Here is a 20,498-nt window from a genome sequence, read left to right on the forward strand (position 1 = left end):
GAGCAAATCACGACATCAGCAAAACATGTCAGGGAAAGAAAACAAAAGCAAATATAGAGTATTAAATATTAATAATAAAAAATATGGGGAAAAAAACAAGACAAAAAGGGCTACCTAAATCACTTTAAATGTTTTTAACAAAGATATCAATTTAAGGGCTTTTGTGCTCGTAATCATCCTCCAAGAGTCGATTTTTTTGTGCCTTTATAAAATAATTAAAACTCTACTTTATCAATCGGTCAATCAAAGTTTATTTATACAGCCCTAAATCACGAGTGTCTCAAAGGGCTGCACAAGCCACAACGAGATCCTCGGCTCAGATCCCCTTTAAAACGGCCTCTACCTCTAACAACCAAAAAGCTGTGAAAACTACGATACTGTGTTCCAAATTTGGATTCTTTATGGAACTTGTGTGAGCCTATGGCTTTAGATTTTGTTACATATATATATATTTTTATTTTTATTTTTTGCATTCTATTTTTCACAACCCCCTGGCGCTGTTTTGTACTGTTTCTGTACTTGTTTTGATTATTACTATTTCTTGATTGTATGTAAATGTTGCATATTACAAATAAAGGTTTATAAAATAAATTAAATAAATAAATAACATTATTTATCGTACAAATCGGAACTGACTGATGACGTCACTGATGACGTTTTCATGAAATCGCGAAACTTGAACTAAATAGACCTTACAACTTACACGAAGACAACTTTGATTAACGCTCGTTTTTGATTATTGTTGTTCTTTTTCTGAAATTGATTCCCATTGTACTTTGTTTGACTATTTTTGCTTCACGACGCCTTCCCCGCCGCCACGCCTCCTAGTTAAGACAGACCGCCGTCTACACAACAACCTGTTTTTTGGTTGTTGTTTTTTTTTTTTAATCTTTTAATCGTCTCTCACTTAGCGGGCGTTATTTTTGCAAATCGACAGCAACAAAAAAAAAAAAAAATAATTAAAAGGAAAATAGCAGTCGGTGAGCACCAGCACAACACCGAGCCACTGACTGACTGACAGCCGCCTGACAGCGCGCATCCGGCGGCGTGCAAGTGCTCGGCCCCCCCTGGAGCGTGTGGGAGGACGAAGAGGAGGAGGGAGAAGTTTTAGCAGCCACCTCAAAAAAGGACGCGCTCAGTCCTAGAAGCGGAGAGAGGAAGCGAAAGACGATGCCTGCTGACGTTCTCCCACACTCACACAGTGCGCGGTGGATTTGCCCCAATTAATATTATTAATATTATACGACTTCCCCCTAAGTTCTTCGGCGGTACAGTGGAGACATTACCAGAGTCGGAGGATGCTCCCACAGGTCATCCGGATCCTTTACGTCTTGTCTTTCTGCTTTTTCCAAGGAGGCTTCATCAGGTAAGGAGCTGTTCATTTTCATTTTGTATTCCGATCCTTGTTTGCCTGCTCAATTAACTCAAATTAGAAAAAGGTGGTGCCATTTATTGAATTCTACTTTGAGCAAGGTTCATAAATAATGCTTGCTGTGTTCACTTCTAAATAAGTTATAAGGGAACTTATATTTTAGCAAGCAACCTGTGGAATTTCTGGCATTTATTTTTATTTTTATTTTTTAAGTTCAATGGCTAATGCTTAAGAGCGTTTTAATGAGTCTGTTGTGTTTAACCGCAGGTGAGCTGTGCATATTTAATGTGTTTGCACATTGGACTGAATAACGTGCATTATTGAGGCTTTTTTTTTTTATTTTTTAGGAGAGATTGCAAGATGCATTGCACAGTTCACTTAATGGCTACAAGGCAAAAGAAGGGATGCTTCATGGAGTGAGACAATGTTCTAATGTAGTATAAATAGGGGGTAAATGAGCACAATAATGACTAAAATAGCTGTAATGTGCATGCCAGGCCACTAGTTGGCAATGTCGGTTAGTAAAGAAACACTCCACGTATGCATTGTATAGATGTAATGATATGAAAATGTCATATTGCAGTTATTATTACCACGATATTATTGTATGTTCTGAAAAAGTAATATCACACTAGTGTTGTCCTGATACCAAAATTTTGGTACCGGTACCGGTACCAAAATGGCTACCTGCTTCACTTTCTTTGTTTCCCTTGAGTGGTCACTATGGACAGGTTTGACTGCATAGTTTTCAAGATGATCCGATTACCAATAAAATATACCACGTTAGTGTTGTCCCGATACCAATATTTTGGTACCGGTACCAAAATGTACACTACCGTTCAAAAGTTTGGGGTCACATTGAAATGTCCTTATTTTTGAAGGAAAAGCACTGTACTTTTCAATGAAGATAACTTTAAACTAGTCTTAACTTTAAAGAAATACACTCTATACATTGCTAATGTGGTAAATGACTATTCTAGCTGCAAATGTCTGGTTTTTGGTGCAATATCTACATGGGTGTATAGAGGCCCATTTCCAGCAACTATCACTCCAGTGTTCTAATGGTACAATGTGTTTGCTCATTGGCTCAGAAGGCTAATTGATGATTAGAAAACCCTTGTGCAATCATGTTCACACATCTGAAAACAGTTTAGCTCGTTACAGAAGCTACAAAACTGACCTTCCTTTGAGCAGATTGAGTTTCTGGAGCATCACATTTGTGGGGTCAATTAAACGCTCAAAATGGCCAGAAAAAGAGAACTTTCATCTGAAACTCGACAGTTTATTCTTGTTCTTAGAAATGAAGGCTATTCCACAAAATTGTTTGGGTGACCCCAAACTTTTGAACGGTAGTGTATTTCAATACTTTTCGGTACTTTTCGATACTTTTCTGAATAAAGGGGACCACCAAAAAAATGGCATTATTGGCTTTATTTTAGGGCTGCAACAACTAATCGATTAAATCGATTGAAATCGATTATAAAAATAGTTGGCGATTAATTTAGTCATCGATTCGTTGGATCTATGCTATGCGCATGCGCAGAGGCAATTTTAATTTTTTTTATAAACCTTTATTTATAAACTACATGTACAAAAAGCTGAGAAACAATAATCAAAATAAGTATGGTGCCAGTATGCTGGGTTTTTTCAATAAAATACTGGAAAGGATAGAAATGTAGTTTGTCTCTTTTATCCGATTATTAATCGATTAATCAAAGTAATAATCGACAGATTAATCGATTATAAAATTAATCGTTAGTTGCAGCCCTACTTTATTTTAACAAAAAAATCTTACGGAACATGAAACATGTTTTTTATTCCAAGTTTGTCCTTATATAAAATGATGAACATACAAGACAACTTGTCTTTTATTAGTAACCACCAACGGTACTCGCTGAGCGGAACGTGAGCCGGAAGTGACGTTCGTAACATCCAAGCGATTCTATCAGAACAACAATATGACTGCAAACTGTTTGTTGCTTCCCTTGGACTGCTTTTGTATGTGTGCACGCGCCCTCTGCGCTATGTGTTGACGATACCGGCCGGGTTAGTGACCGCCGTAAACACCAATAATTATTATTCGGGCCGATTTATTACATAAACTTTGTAATTGTGAAAAATATAGACCAGGGGTCGGCAACCCAAAACGTTGAAAGAGCCATATTGGACCTAAAATTTTAAAAAACTAATCTGTCTGGAGCCACAAAAAATGAAAAGCCGTATATAAGTGTTATAATGAAGGCAACACATGATGTAAGTGTCTATATTAGCTATAATAGCCTACTATCAAAATGACTATGTGTCACAAGCTGAAGCAAATCTTCGTTGACAGAAATGTTGAAATTTAATATTTATTCTACACATTTTTACATTAAAAAACATTAGTATATCAGAGGCTACTCAGAAGGTGAGATAACTCCTGGAAATTACTGGCTTTTAATGGCCAAAGGTATAGATGTGTGTCTCCGAGGTAAAGGAAACGGCAGGCTTTTTTCTTCTAATAGATTTATTACAATCTTTGCAAGCTGGGTAACGTTTGCTGTGGTCTGGAACAACATGGCACACAAACAACTATTTGAAATGCAGCCAATATTACATACAGATAATGTGTCATGAGACATGCAAATATAAATTGGATACAAAGAGGATAAAAGTAAAGGATATTAAATGAGCTCAAATATACCTACAAATGATGCATAATGATGCAATATGTACATAGAGCTAGCCTAAATAACATGTTAGCATCGATTAGCTTGCACTGACTAAATATGCCCGATTAGCACTACAACAAGTCAAAAACATCAACAAAGCTCACATTTGTGCATTCACACACAGTACAGTATAAAACGTTTCGTGGACGAAATGAGACACAGTAGGAGTGGAAGATTTTACATGTAAACAAACAGTTGCCTCACATTCCACACTATGGTGAGTTCAAGAAACCGCCAAAATTAGTAGGACAAAACGATGTTCACCAAATACTCTCATGAATGAAGCGTACACACAAACATATTAAACAGTGGGTTTTTCTAACAATTGGGAAGGTTTGTGTCATGTTTGTCCTCAAACAAAAAACATACTAAAACAAAATAATGTTTTTTTCCCCATCTTTTTCCATTTTCAATCCTTTTTAAAAAATGCTTCAGGGAGCCACTTGGATGGCACTAAAGAGCCGCATGCAGCTCGAGAGCCGCAGGTTGCTGACCGCCGAGATAGACAATTGTCAAATAAATGTGTTCTATTAAACCACAAATGGTAACATAAGCTAGTCGATCGTGTTCTTGTTATATTTTTTGCTTTGAAAAATGCTACTGTGAGCAAGTTGCAAACAGCATCTTTAAAAGTTAAAGTTAACAATAGTCACACACACACTAGGTGTGATGAAATTTGACCCATCCCCTTGTTCCAACCCCTGAGAAGTCCGGGGAGCAGTGAGCAGCAGTGTGCGCCGCGCTCGGGAATCATCTGGTGATTTAATCCCCAATTCCAACCCTGTCAAAATATGCCTGATAAGTACTCCAACAAGTCAAAAATATCAACAAAGCTCACCTTTGTGCATTCACACACAGTACAGTATAAAATGTTTGGTGGACAAAATGAGACGAAGAAGGAGTGGAAGATAGTTGCTGTGAGTGCAACAAAATGTTGCGTCACAGCCCACACTATGGTGGGTTCAAGAACCGCCGAAATTAGTAGGACAAAACGATGTTCACCAAATACTCTCATCAGTGAAGCACACACACAAACATTAAACAGTGGGTTTTTCTAACAATTGCATCAAAACAACAGTGTTTTGATACATTAAAATGTGTAGAGAGCCTCCAAATCTGCAGCAAAACCCCACAAAACACTTCATGTTCCCTCAGTCCTAGTGAGGTGTACACATGCAATAATCTCCTGCCCCATGCCTTGCTCCTAACCCCCGTTTCCAAACTTTTATTTGCATTGAAGCACTTTCCCTTATTTCATGCCCTGCCAAGCTCTTCAGGTGAGAGCAGAAAAAGGAATTAAGATCCACATAATCCCGCCCAGGGAACTGCGGCGAGGCCCAGGGGTTGAGGAGGGGAACGAATGTGGAGGGCGGGGGCGGTCGGTGCTGGTGCACGGCGAGGGCGCCACTTAGCCCCCAAGAGCAGCCGGCTGACAGCATCTCCTCGGAGAAATTAGATGCTCGAGCCAGCGAGTGGGACGCCAGGGAGAGAAAACGCGCAGAATCTGATGGAACCAGACTGGGATGGGAAGGGAAAAAATGGCAGCGAAGTAATGGAGAGGGTGATTCATTTCGCCGGAGGCACAGAAAGGGTTCCGATGGAAGGGAGAAGATGAGGAAAGTGTCGTAGATTAGGAAAATTATTTTTTAAAAAGTGATGGATTGATAAATTCTAAACGGAAGGGACACTGACAAGAGGAAATGAGAATCTGGCATGAAAATAGGAACTTCCTATTACTGTGTGTTGAAAGTCACAATCTAACTGCTGGATGAGGCCATGACCCCCAAAAGTGCCTTTTGCCCACAGAAAGTAACAATAAGTACGACTAACTTGCTTGCTGTCTCTCAGCCTGACTGCATATAATCTATAAATAACTAAGTAGATACAGTCCCGATCAAAAGTTTACATTCACTTGTAAAGAACATAATGTCTTGAGTTCCCAATAATTTCTCCAACTCTTATATTTTTGTGATAGAGTGATTGGAGCACATACTTGTTGGTCACAAAAAATATTCATGAAGTTTGGTTCTTTTATGAATTTATTATGGGTCTATGAAAATGTGACCAAATCTGCTGAGTCAAAAGTATACATACAGCACTGTTCATATTTGGTTACATGTAACTTGGCAAGTTTCACTGCAATAAGGTAGCTTTTGGTAGCCATCCACAAGCTTCTGCTTGAATTTTTGACCACTCCTCTTGACAAAATTGGTGCAGTTCAGCTAAATGTGTTGGTTTTCTGACATGGACTTGTTTCTTCAGCATTGTCCACACGTTTAAGTCAGGACTTTTGGAAGGCCATTCTAAAACCTTTATTCTAGCCTGATTTAGCCATTCCTTTACCACTTTTGACGTGTGTTTGGGGTCATTGTCCTGTTGGAACACCCAACTGCGCCCGAGACCCAACCTCCGGGCTGATGATTTTAGGTTGTCCTGAAGAATTTGGATGTAATCCTCCTTTTTCCTTGTCCCATTTAAAGCACCAGTTCCATTGGCAGCAAAACAGGCCCAGAGCATAATACTACCTTGCCAAAAGACATGTAACCAAATATTAACATTGCTGTATGTATACTTTTGACCCAGCAGATTTGGTCACATTTTTAGTAGACCCATAATAAATTCATAAAAGAACCAAACTTCATGAATGTTTTTTGTGACCAACAAGTATGTGCTCCAATCACTCTATCACAAAAAAATAAGAGTTGTAGAAATTGTTGAAAACTCAAGACAACCATGACATTATGCCAGTGGTTCTTAATCTGGGTTCGATCGAACCCTAGGGGTTCAGTGAGTCGGCCTCAGGGGTTCAGCGGAGACACACCCGACTCATCGTATAAATAAAAACTTCTCCCTATCGACGTATTATGGATACCCCCAAACAATGTTCCCTCTAATTTTCCATCTGATTTGCAGGTGTGTAATTTGTTGTGGTTCATGCACGGTTCATTTTGTACACCAGTAAAAAAAACATAGAACTTTGTCAGAGTGTTTTACTTGTTTTAAGGGGTTTGGTCCTAAATGATCTCAGCAAGATATTACAGCTTGTTGCTGAGATTTGATGACCTATATTGAGTAAAACATGCTTGAAACTAGAATATCAACTGTTGCAAAGCTGTGTCATCAACACTCACAAGTATAAAACTACTTTTTTAAAGTAAGAATTTCTTATTTCAAGCATGAAAAAAAAAAATCATGACTTTGATACAATTGTGTCTCATAATTAAAACGGATGACAGCCAAATGGACTTTGCTGTTTTATTTTCAATGACACAATAGAAAATATGTACTCATATAGTAGTACAGTTGGCACAGTACAGTAAACTGACAGTTAATATTTAAACATTTAACATTTGACATTTCTAACAATTTTGAACAGAAATAGTTCATGCACATTCAGATAAATTCTTCAAAATTACAATTAAAAAAATTTTGGCCAGGGCCCAGGCTGTATATATGCGCACTAATTGACTGAAAGAGCACGCACTTGGCGCGATGATGTCATGTTATCGATGGAAAAATGCATTTTTAGACCATATGATATGCCTTAGCGGCTAGGAAACCCCGAGAGTAACAAGCGGTTGCCTTGTTGCCTTTCCATTAAGAACAATAAATTAGTTTTTAGTATAAGTTTGCTGGTTTCAAGAAATGTAATGCCGAGCGCATATCATTATGTCAAGATAATGGCACTAGCATTTACTTAATTTAAGAATATTTTTCAACATATTGAGCAAAAAGGTCTCTTTTTTTTTTCTACCGAGAAAAGTGCACTTGTTAGTGAGAATATACTTATTTTTGGGTTCATTGAAGTTAGCTAATTTTTCTTGTTTAGGAAAGTCTTGACAAGCCAAAATTTCTTGTTCTATTTGCAGATAATTTTGCTTAGTTCAAGTAAAATACCCCTCATTTTTGTATTTTTTTTTCTTGTTTTTGAACACTGACTTTTTGCAGTGTACAACTTTTTAAAAATCGTGCAAACTCCCTTCGGAAATGAATATGTTTTTTTGACGAGCAGTTTAGAAGTTCCGCTTTCGTACTGCTACTCTGGGTTTTACCCTCTCATCCAAATATGGTGACATCCCAAGTATGGCTGACCATCACCTCCACCCTGTGGTCATGTGATGTTTATCAGTTGTTGTCTGACAAAGTGAGAGTGAAGTGAACAGCATTGACATAAAGGTCAAGAAGAGACGAGCGAGGTTACGCGGCGCGTCCTTGCCTGCAGTCAATGAGAAATCAACAGCAGTTACTGTAGATGTGAAAATAGCTCCTGTTATTTACCGTCATTTTCCTTCTTTTCGAGTTATTTGACTCACCCCTTCAGCGTCTCGTCTTTTGCACTTCTGCTTTTTCGACGGACACTGTGATAATCCAGCAGGACTCCACGAAAAAACTGAAAAGCAACAAGGAAGTAGTCTTCCCAAAGAGCATGGGGATGTGTTGAAGGTTACCCTGGACTACTTCAGTTTGCGGATTTTATCAGCGAAGGGGGCTTTGTTCCGCAGCAAGTCTTTAATTGTGATGAGACCTAAAAAGATGCCACAGCGGACCTTTATTACAGCAAAGGCACTACCGGGACACAAGCCGATAAAGGATAGCGGTGACTACATGACACTATTGCTTGTTTATCACTACACAACTCAAAAAGTGTTCAACAATGCCAGATATATTCGCAGACACAAGGTAAAATAGTTTTCCTTTTTTTTGTTATTTATTGTAACAACATGGTGGTTAACGTTTTGGAGCGCACCAATGAGACAATGTGTGTGCTGCACTTGGTTTGGGTGGAGTGATAATCGGTCCTTTTGTGACCCCGTATGAAGAAAATACAAATCTTCGCCTTGGAGACTATGTGTCTGTCTATAAGGAGTATGCCATTTTATTGCTATCATACCTGTATAAACATTGTTAAATTGAGGACACTAGGTCTAGCTTGTGCGCTATTGTATTTAGCAGTATAATGGTGTAGCTGTTAGCTTAAAATGCTAGCTGTTAGCTGCTAGCTTAGTGTGATTGAAATGCCTTTTGTTATTTTGTTATATCTTTCTTAATATACTGTACATTTGAAGCTTTTATACAGAATAGTTTCTTCAAATTGTGCAGGTTTTTTTACTAAAATAGGGACTTTTGTCGAGGCTAGAACCAAATATTCATGTTTACATTGATTCCTATAGGGAACTTTTATTCACTTTACAAACTTTTCGGTTTGTGGACCATGTTCAAGAACCAATTAAGTTTGCAAATCGAGGTTTCTGTATATACTGTACATATGAAGCTTTGTTTATATGCTATATACAGTATAGTGTCTTCAAATTGTGCAGTTTTTTTTACTAAAATAGGGACTTTTGTCGAGGCTAGAACCAAATTTTCATGTTTACATTGATTCCTAAAGGGAACTTTGCTTCACTATACAAACTTTTCGGTTTGTGGACCATGTTCAAGAACCAATTAAGTTTACAAATCGAGGTTTCTGTACATACTGTACATATGAAGCTTTGTGTATATTCTATATACAGTATAGTGTCTTCAAATTGTGCAGTTTTTTACTAAAATAGGGACTTGCCGAGGCTAGAACCAAATATTCATGTTTACATTGATTCCTAAAGGGAACTTTGCTTCACTATACAAACTTTTCGGTTTGTGGACCATGTTCAAGAACCAATTAAGTTTACAAATCGAGGTTTCTGTACATACTGTACATATGAAGCTTTGTGTATATACTATATACAGTATAGTGTCTTCAAATTGTGCAGTTTTTTACTAAAATAGGTACTTGCCGAGGCTAGAACCAAATTTTCATGTTTACATTGATTCCTATAGGGAACTTTTATTCACTTTACAAACTTTTCGGTTTGTGGACCATGTTCAAGAACCAATTAAGTTTTCAAATCGAGGTTTCTGTATATACTGTACATATGAAGCTTTGTTTATATGCTATATACAGTATAGTGTCTTCAAATTGTGCAGTTTTTTTTTTACTAAAATAGGGACTTTTGTCGAGGCTAGAACCAAATTTTCATGTTTACATTGATTCCTAAAGGGAACTTTGCTTCACTATACAAACTTTTCGGTTTGTGGACCATGTTCAAGAACCAATTAAGTTTACAAATCGAGGTTTCTGTACATACTGTACATATGAAGCTTTGTGTATATACTATATACAGTATAGTGTCTTCAAATTGTGCAGTTTTTTACTAAAATAGGGACTTGCCGAGGCTAGAACCAAATATTCATGTTTACATTGATTCCTATAGGGAACTTTGCTTCACTATACAAACTTTTCGGTTTGTGGGCCATGTTCAAGAACCAATTAAGTTGGCAAATCGAGGTCTCTGTACATACTGTACATATGAAGCTTGTTTATATACTATATACAGTACAGTGTCTTCAAATTGTGCAGTTTTTTACTAAAATAGGGACTTTTGTCGAGGCAAGAACCAAATGCTTGGCACTCAGCATCAAGGGTTGGAATAACAATATAATTACAACACTTTATGTACATATTTATATACAGATTTGAACAACAAGTTATTCACTGAAATATATTTATTAATTGTGGTTCTTACAAAAAATATATCTTATAAAATATAAAAGCTAAAATGTCTCTTAAAGCTCTGCCCCTTTAATTAGTGCATACTAAATAATTTAACTTTAGCCTACTACTACAACCATATTATTTACCAGCAACATAAAGTGAAACAGAGGCAGAGATGTCCTGCCACAGTCAGTAACAAATAAACAGAAAACAGTAGTGGTCAAATACAAATAAGGCAACAAGAGAAGTATCCTACACTTCTCTTTTGTAAAGTAAATCTGAACAGCCTATATGGGCATCTACATCAACTATATGATTTGCCTGAGAAGCTGGACAGGACAAAAAAAAAAAAAAAAAAGTATAATTTTTTTTATTTGTTTTTTATTTTTAATTTGTGGCGGACGTAATTCTTTCGTGGCAGGCCGCCACAAATAAATGAATGTGTGGGAAACACTGTTTACATTTATTCCTACAGGGAACTTTGCTTCACTATACACACTTTTCGGTTTATGAACCATGTTCAAGAACCAATTAAGTTTACACATCGAGGTTTCACTGTATGTGCAAAGTAGATAAAAGTGCACAATAGTATTTCTTGGAGCCACGAGTGGACATGAAAGCCACAGACACACAACACTAACACTAGAACAAAATAGTCATGTTTTACATTGATTCCTATAGGGAACTTTGCTTCACTATACTAACTTTTCGGTTTATGGAGCATGTTCAAGAACCAATTAAGTTTGCAAATCAAGGCTTCACTGTATGTACAAAGTGCACAATAGTACTTCTTGGAGTTACAAGTGGACAAACACATTGGTCACATTAAAGCCACAGACACACAACACTAACACTAGAACCAAATATTCATGTTTACATTGATTCCTACAGGGAACGTTGCTTCACTTTACACACTTTTCGGTTTATGAACCAATTAAGTTTGCAAATGGAGGTTTCACTGTATGTGCAAAGTAGATAAAAGTGCACAATAGTACTTCTTGGAGCCACGAGTGGACAAACAGCTTGGTAGCATGAAATCCACAGACACACAACACTGCGTGTTTCAAGTTGGGTTTACTAAAAGCAGTTTTTAAAATCTAAATTCTAACGTTCAGGCTAGATTTAAATGATTGTAGGACTTCTGAGATTGAAAATAGTAAATGATCTGTAGTATAATCATTATACATCTTAGTCGTATAGGGGCATGGGACAAACTGTTTTTTATTTCCAACTAATCCAACAGAAGTCTTTGTCTGCCTTGACTACGCTCGTTGCTTTGTGACAGATTGACCGCTCAATCGTAGCGCTCTGAATGTCACTGCGGGGAGAGAAAGGAGGGGACGGCGAGCCCCGCCGGAGGTCAGGGACAGGAATAAAGTCTAGTAGATTTAGATGCCATGTGTTTCATGCATGATCCTGGATTCTGTATTTACATTTATTTTTTTGTGCACCTTTTTGGCAACCAGTAAGCAAAAGTAGCTACTCCGTGTCATATTCATGAGGATAAGTCGTAAGTAAGCACAATATCCTTGGGAGAATCCAGAGTCATCATCTAATAACACACTGCATGTCTCACAGGGGGGGAATCAGCCGTGGACAAATAATGCTTCCACTCTCTGGACTAATTAGGCAGAAACTTTCTTGCACTATTACTCAAGCGAAATGGTTCTAGGCAAGTTTTATGAGAAAACCCACACAGCAGACATTTATCTGTCGCCACTCGTACTGTAGTCTGTTTTAATTGAACTCCACTTTGGTTTTTTTGCCTCGGGTGTCAGGTTTGAACACTAATCAAACACAGACACGGACCAAACCGATGGGACCTCGGTAAGGTCTCGTCAAACTTGGTTCTGGTGTGAAAGTTGCTCCAGCTTAATGGCAAATACATTATTAAGGTGTTTCCGCAGTGAAGCATCGCAAGTACAGTTGTGGTCAAAATGTCTTTTTTTTTAAGCCCTTAATAAGTTATATAGACTATTCTTTTTCCAGGGTGGAATGAGCGTACATCTTCATTAAATTAGAGATTTAAAATAGTACACTTACAGTTTAGTAATATACTTACATTCACATAAATCCTTAAATAAGTGTTCCAAAATGTATTTTCTAACTTGACAAAGCCATGTCCTATTAGCTTGTCATAATTGATCATGATTGACTGCAGCTGCTAGTATCTATTTGGCCACGTAAGAAAAGTTTACGAACATAGGGTGCATGTAAACTTGTTTTTCTTACATTGTCATAAAACTTTTGATAAAAACAAGTCGACACAAAGGTACACTGACACGGATTGATAGTCAGACCATGTGTCGTAGCAGGTAGCAGTATGCTTTCCATCCTTACACTTTCCATCCTCTGTAACTTTGGAACAATTTCCTCTATGGCTCAATAAAGTTTGTCTAAGTCCAAGTCTTAGTCTAAGGAAGCCATTGATTACTGACAACTCACAGCTATGAAACATTCATAGTGTGGTCTCGAATGTGATTTTCCCTGACGGACGGTCACAACACTGCACAAAAAAATAACTTTTGCCATAAAGTTGTGAGTCTTCAGTTAAAGATATGGAAGAAAACAGACATTCTCAGAATTTTGGATGGACTGCTGAGAATGGTCCACACTCTATCCTGGTCATCTGGTCAGAGTCGATAGGTACAAGTACTGGGATGTGCAGGGTTGGAATTAGTAGGTTCTGTGGTAAACAAACATTTAGGGATGGGAATCGAAAACCAGTTCTGAGCAAGAACTGCTTCCCAGTGTATCAATTCCTTGGAATCGCTTGCCATTTCATCTAGCGGTTCTCTTAACAGTTATTTCGGGCTGGGGATGACGTCATTACGCAATGTGCGTAGTGACATCAGCAACATGGCGTGCACCGAAGTTTGCCAACATTTTACTAAAAACGACCGCAACAGCACTACTTTTTCTAATTCCAAGGTTGCCATTTCATCAATATGCTGAAACATTTGAACATACGGCGTGCAATGAATGTTGCGTTTTTGAACCGCCCCAGTCTAATCGCAGGCAGCAGCAGTCATCTGACGTAAATACAACAGGTACTAATACCGCCTATAATGTTAGCGCTATTACCTGTTACATTGAAATGAATAGCTTCTCATTCAGATGAGCATGAGGACCTATATTCTGACTGGTTTGGAGGCGGGTAGTAATGGCTCCAGTTAACGTCTTCCGCAAGTTTGAGGTCAAAAGCTTACAACCATTTGCCACATAGACACTCCTGATTTTCGGTAGGGGAATGTCCGATTGTAGTCAGGAAAAAGTTCCATGTTTTCCTCCATCATCATTTTCACTCAGTCATTGGAACTCATAAAATAAAATTAATTCATGTCAGTAATCCAACTTCAAATGTGAAACTAATATGTGGTATTAACTCATTACATGCATAGTGAGGTATGTCAAGCCTTTATTTAATACAACTTTGATGATAATGGCTTATAGTAAAAAAACAAAAAAAAAACCACCTTTTCTGAGATTTTCAATTCAAGATTTTCATAAGCTGTAAGCAATATATCATAACATTATATCAAAAGAAGGCTTGAAATATCTCATGTTGCCTGTTATGAGCCTATGTCGTTATATTAGTTTCACCTTGTAAATCTAAACAAACATTTATAATAAAAGTATATTTTCTAGGTAGAAAAAAAAAATCTTAAAAGTTTATAATTGCAAGTTATTTTGTTAAATTCTTAAGATCTCACTGTTGGCTTTGTAAGGCCATGTTAGCTCTCAACTAAACAAAATGTATGCTAATCCATCATGTTATCTTTTTTTCCAATCGACAAGAGAACCGATAAAGAACCAAATCGTTAAGCAGAATCGAAAGTGCAATCGGAACCGGAAAAATCGTATCAATTCCCATCCCTACAAACATTTCTATTAAAGTCGATGCCCTAATTCAGTAGAGTGGAGTTTGTTTTTCTTTGCCCACATGAATCTTATCAGTTAGCATCTCACGTGAAGGAGCCTTGCTGAGCCTCAGATTAGGCAGTGAGTGATCAAAGTTGCCATCTAATTAGACGGGACGGGACTCTAACCATAGAGGGAACATATTCTTTTTAATTGCCTTTTCATTAACAAGGCTGCTGTGATCAGGAAAGCAAATCGTCGAGCAGCCTTGGCGGTTCCGAAGGCCCATTAGACATCCATGGGTGAACGTGCTAACTTTTAGTGCTATTAGAGCGTAAAGTAGAGTACAGAAAATTGGTCTTTCTACAGGTTTATTCCATTTTTTCCCCTGCATGCCTAATTGGCCTTGATGTCTTTGAGTGAGCCATTTTATATCTCCTTCACCGGGGAGGGGTCAACTTTCTATCACAAGACATCAAGGATTGACTTGCTGGCTTTATTTACAAGTGCATCATGTTTTATGGCAATGCAATAATGTTTCCTTATTTTTGCCCTAATGATGTGTACAGCCCCTCTCCTACCACAACCCCTGCTGTATGTAAAGACCCATTAGCTTCTGCTGCCACCTCCCCCGTGATCAATCGGCTTATCGAGGAAAAGGATTTTGAAATACAATGCAATTTACCTTCACACACATTTATCTTCACTGATAATTACTACTGTCACTTGTGCACGCTGGCAACTTGAAGAACACATTTGCTTTTTTTGACAACACAACCCTTCTTTTTTCTACAGTGACCAGTCAAGTGCATCCAGTAATCAAAGTCAATGCATGCCCAGACGTAAAAGTCTACACGGAGAGCCAAATTAAACAAGAAAATGCGCACGAGTGATTCCTTCAGTAGTGTTTTTCATAGTATATTAACAATGCTTGGCAATTTCGAATTGTGTTACTCTTGTGGAGTTTTTAAGAGTTATGTTTTTCAGGGTTTTATAATAATATATTTTATTTGTAAAAGGCACTTTACATTGAGTAAACAATCTCAAAATGCTACAGTGTATTAAAAAAATTAAAATAAAAAGATAATAAAAATACAAACTAGAACACCCAAATAGCTAGAACTAGTATGCATATTTTAACATTTTCTTTTTTTTTTTTTTAAATAAGGGTTTTTAAGCCTTTTTTAAAAGCATCCACAGTCTGTGGTGCCCTCAGGTGGTCAGGGAGAGCGTTCCACAGACTGGGAGCGGCGGAGCAGAAAGCCCGGTCCCCCATTGTTCGTAGCTTTGTCCTCGGAGGTTGGAGGAGGTTAGCCTGTCCGGAGCGGAGGTGTTGTGTGGAGGATTTGGGGGTGAGTAGTTCTTTGAGGTAGAGGGGGGGCATTTCCATGAAGGCACTGGTGGGTTAGTAGGGAGACTTTGTATTCAATCCTGAGTGGAACAGGAAGCCAGTGAAGGGATTAGAGAATTGGTGTGATATGGTCATATTTCCGCACTCTCATCAGGATCCTAGCAGCACTATTCTGTATGTATCGAAGCTTCTGGATGTTCTTGCTGGGGATCCCGACAAGAAGTGCGTGGCAGTAGTCTAGCCTGGAGGAGACAAAGGTGTGGACGAGCCTCTCGGGCGGAGTTTAGCAATGTTCCTGAGGTGGTAGAAGGAGGTCTTGCACAGTTTTCAAGTTGTAGCCTTGTTATCCACAAGGTTTGTCTAGGTTAAGGTAGTGTGTCTCCTTCTATTGCTTGTATTCTGACACGTGATTTTTTTCCCCGGAACTGGAAAGCCGTGGTGGTCAACCAAGCTAAGATGGCACCGCGCGAACTATCTGACTACAAAAGAGGCTTGAATCTTCCTGCAAAAAATCCAACTATGCAATGGACGAGATCCCTATACTTTATCAAAAAAAGATTTGTCGAGTGATATCAAAGATCATATACGTCTGTCGCCTTCCCAGACATATGGAACTATTGTGCTCCAGACATCATTCTACAGGACAAAACAGATGGAAACTTGAAAAAGCATGGAGGTTTACAACTTATTTGTGTGTGGCTGGGTCAAGGACATTGGTATCAAGACTCTCCCGGATAAATATGCATCGTTTTTGCTCGGGAAAGGTTGCATTTTATGATATAACTTGGCGTCTACTGCCATGTTTGTTGCTGTTGCAAGCACCGTTTACAAGTAGCGTGTTTTTCCCGTATTTATGGAAATATAACTAAAGATGTCAACATTGTATGTGTGCTGAAAGATTAATTTATGATTGTTTATGAAAATATAACTATAGATGTCAACATTGTGTATGTGCTGAAAGATTAATTTATGATTGTTGTCTTTTTCAAAATAGAACTATCTTTGTCAACATTGTGTATGTGCTGAAAGATTCATTCATGATTGTTGCCTTTGGTAAAAACTTAACTCTTCACGCTCCATAAGAATTAAGCAATACAACTTTCAATATAAAATTCATCTTGCAAGACGCTTTATTCCTGATGTAACGTGTTAAAGAACAGGCTTGTTGTTGTTTTTTATGAGTTTTCATCCATATGTGACCTGCAGTGGTTATGGTTTGGTTCATTTCAAACATTCGAAATACGCCACGTTTGCATTTGCACAAAATCAACATCCATCCATCTATCCGTTTTCTACCGTTTGTCCCTCTCTGTGCTCTATTTTTGTTTTGCGAAAAGTATTTTGTGGTTTTCCATGCAGTGAAAGTGTTGCATGTAGTTTTCTCTGCCTGGACAAATGAAAGATGCTGACCGTAGCCACGTATACATGGGCAAAATGTATTTAATCTGATCCTAATTTGTATTAGAATTTTGCTGTGCAAATGGACCTTAAAATAAAATCAGATTATGATGTAAATTTTCACGCATCACACGTTACTTTGACATATATTGTAATAGGAAAAGTGTGTTCTTGCCATCTTTTGGACAAGTTTGCTCACTGCAAGTGCTGAAAAAGCAGTGACTTCCGCTATAAACAATCAAGGCTTTTTGCATTTCTGCTTGTATTTTTTTTAAATCATTTTTTTCTCTTCTGTTCGCTACTTTTGTTTTACCTCTCTTTTTGAGATAGAGCCATTCTGTGCCATTTGTCTTGCGATATGTATGGGTTGCAGCGCGTCTTCATGTTACGACATTCTGCGTACGTGCCTGAGGCTAGCAGTTAGCACTATGAGTAAGGTCGTGAATAAAACGGTTCGTTGAGACGACAACTGGATCACCTCGAGAACATAATTTTGTTTTGGCTAGCCTCGTTTTACAGTGTATCACGCTACATCTGTACATGTTGAATGGGGGGAGACAGCAGCAAGACAATCGCTTCATTTCGAGACTAATAAATTTACCGTATTTTTCGGACTATAAGTCACAGTTTTTTTCATAGTTTGGCCGGGGGGTGCGACTTATACTCAGGAGCGACTTATGTGTGAAATTATTAACACATTACCGTAAAATATCAAATAATATTATTTAGCTCATTCACGTAAGAGACTAGACGTATAAGATTTCATGGGATTTAGCGATTAGGAGTGACAGATTGTTTGGTAAACGTATAGCATGTTCTATATGTTATAGTTATTTGAATGACTCTTACCATAATATGTTACGTTAACATACCAGGCACGTTCTCAGTTGGTTATTTATGCCTCATATAACGTACACTTATTCAGCCTGTTGTTCACTATTCTTTATTTATTTTAAAATTGCCTTTCAACAGTCTATTCTTGGTGTTGGGTTTTATCAAATAAATTTCCCCAAAAAATGCAACTTATACTCCAGTGCGACTTATATATGTTTTTTTCCTTCTTTATTATGCATTTTCAGCCGGTGCGACTTATACTCCGGAGCGACTTATACTCCGAAAAATACGGTAGTTCCCGCTTCACCACCAAAGTATAGTGGATGTTAAAGATATGCGCAGTAAGGATAATTTCAACCCAAATTTTAGAAGAAGTGATATCTGAATGATAATCGGCATAATCGGAATGAAATGTTGATGTGTGATCGGGTCAGAGTTTTCCAAATGGCGTGTTTACATGAAGGACTTTTATTCCACTTGGGCTTTTTTTCTAATTAATTGTGTCTATGAGCACATAGCTTGTGATTCAGATGTCTGCAAGCAGTTAAGAGAAATGCCAGGTGATAGAAAATGGCAGAAATGTTTAAGGTGAAAGAAAATAATTGAGCTAGAAATAAAGGGAGGATTAATTACTTCCAGCAGTGTCAGAGGGGGAAACTCTCTGTGGATAGAACAGTTTGCTAGGCTTGCTGTTAGTCATACATCGCTGAACTGTTTCAATTCTCCTCTGTACTCATTCTGGATCTTTGTTTCATTTGAAACACAACCTAATTAGTTCAGGCTCCAGCCAATAAAAAAAATGATGGAAACATCTCTTGTCAAAGTTTATTAATCTGTCTCAATACAAACCCGGGGGTTTAATGATTTCAATCAATCTGTGCTAACGCTGAGTAAATTGCAACTCTGCACAGGCATTCTCATAATATTGGAAGGATGCCGTCTTTTGGGGAGCTTGACATCTGCCAGCACAAATGATGTTTCCGGGCTCGGGCGACAGAATAAAGCAGGGCGCAAGAGAAGCCAGATTTATGACCCCGGTGGCTTGTTTTGTACTCCGACTGCCTGCCACCTTCCGGCTTTTCCAGATCAGACCTAACTGGTCTTGGCCCTTTCTAATGCCCCTTTTTCAGTCTGCTGACTTCAGAGATGTATTTGTGTGAAAAGCACTAACCTTCTCGTGGTGATATAATGCTTTTATCCGCCGGGGGCACACTGAACGCCGCGTGATTACAACTGATCCGAACACCACTACGCCGACTCCTAATTGCTACTCCTGCTGTCATCGTTGAATGAATTATTTATCTTGCAAATCCTTCCTCTAAGACAGGGGTGTCCAAACTTTTTCCACTGAGGGCTACACACGGAAAAATTTAAGCATACGGGGGCCATTTTGATATTTTCCATTTTCAAACCATAACAAAATATATAAAACATTTTTTTTTTAACCTTTAGGGCTCCCGGGGACCAGTCAAGGGTCAAGGGTCTCAGTCATTAAAATGTTAAAAATAAGTCAAATTACTATTTTTTTTTTTTTACAGTATATCTCTATATCAACTTCAGGTTGATATCAAGTAAAAAAAAAAAAAACAGGTTTTATGCCTTTTCTGTCAAAGACAACTTTGTTTTTTATAGTAAAACTGAAATATGCAGTATTTAGTAATTAGAGCCCTAAAAAATCAATAATGCAGGACACCATTGATTTTAATTCTTTAATATTTTTGAGTAATCACAGTGAAAAGTTAAATAAAATCCCACTAAATATATTTGGGATCCAAAAGGTCTCCCACTCATAAAGTGATACATTTTTATTAATTTTTATTTTTACTTTTCACACTTAAATTACGAGATCAACTTCAGATATATCTGTCAATTTTACGTTTTAACTATTATTTTGTTTGTTTTATGCTCTTTTGTCAAATACAACTTTGATGTTTTTATATGGCAACCACACAATATATGCAATATTTTTTCCCACATAAAACATTTTAAAGTGACATTTTTTAAGTAATAATTCATTGTAACATAGATTTTATTTTATTTTTTATTTTTTTTCGAGCAATGTCAAAAAAAAATAGAAATAAACAAAGACAAAAGAAAAAAAAACAGCCTGCATGGCAGTTTTGTGTCAACATTGCAACATTTCTTGTTAGATTTCACCTCATTCCACTTTTTTAAAATGTTTATTTTTTATTTTTGCAATACTATCAATTTTGAAATTTTTGCAGAATGTGTGGGGGGCCGGTAAACGATTAGCTGCGGGCCGCACTTTAGACACCCCTGCTCTAAGAGATCATCATCCAGCACCCAAAGATGACGTCCTTAATTGATGTTTTAAATCAAATGCAAATACGTGGCTCAAGCCTCAGGAACCTCAGTTGACTAATATTACTATAATCTAGGGTTGTACGGTATACCGGTATTAGTATCGTACCGCGATAC

At 37.7% G+C, this 20,498-nt stretch overlaps 1 protein-coding gene across 2 annotated transcripts in view; it reads left to right on the forward strand.

The window, feature by feature from the left end:
- The first annotated feature begins 971 nt into the window (after window positions 1-971).
- glra4a (glycine receptor, alpha 4a) overlaps window positions 972-20,498 on the forward strand; it is a 104,333-nt gene continuing 84,806 nt past the window's right edge. For both annotated transcript variants that reach the window (XM_062039727.1, XM_062039728.1), the window contains exon 1: window positions 972-1,366. In XM_062039727.1, the coding sequence (XP_061895711.1) occupies window positions 1,299-1,366 (68 nt within the window). In that variant the 5' untranslated portion in view covers window positions 972-1,298. The remainder of the gene's footprint in view (window positions 1,367-20,498) is intronic.

This window comes from Entelurus aequoreus, linkage group LG28, assembly GCF_033978785.1.
Source record: "Entelurus aequoreus isolate RoL-2023_Sb linkage group LG28, RoL_Eaeq_v1.1, whole genome shotgun sequence".
Classification (NCBI taxonomy): domain Eukaryota; kingdom Metazoa; phylum Chordata; class Actinopteri; order Syngnathiformes; family Syngnathidae; genus Entelurus; species Entelurus aequoreus.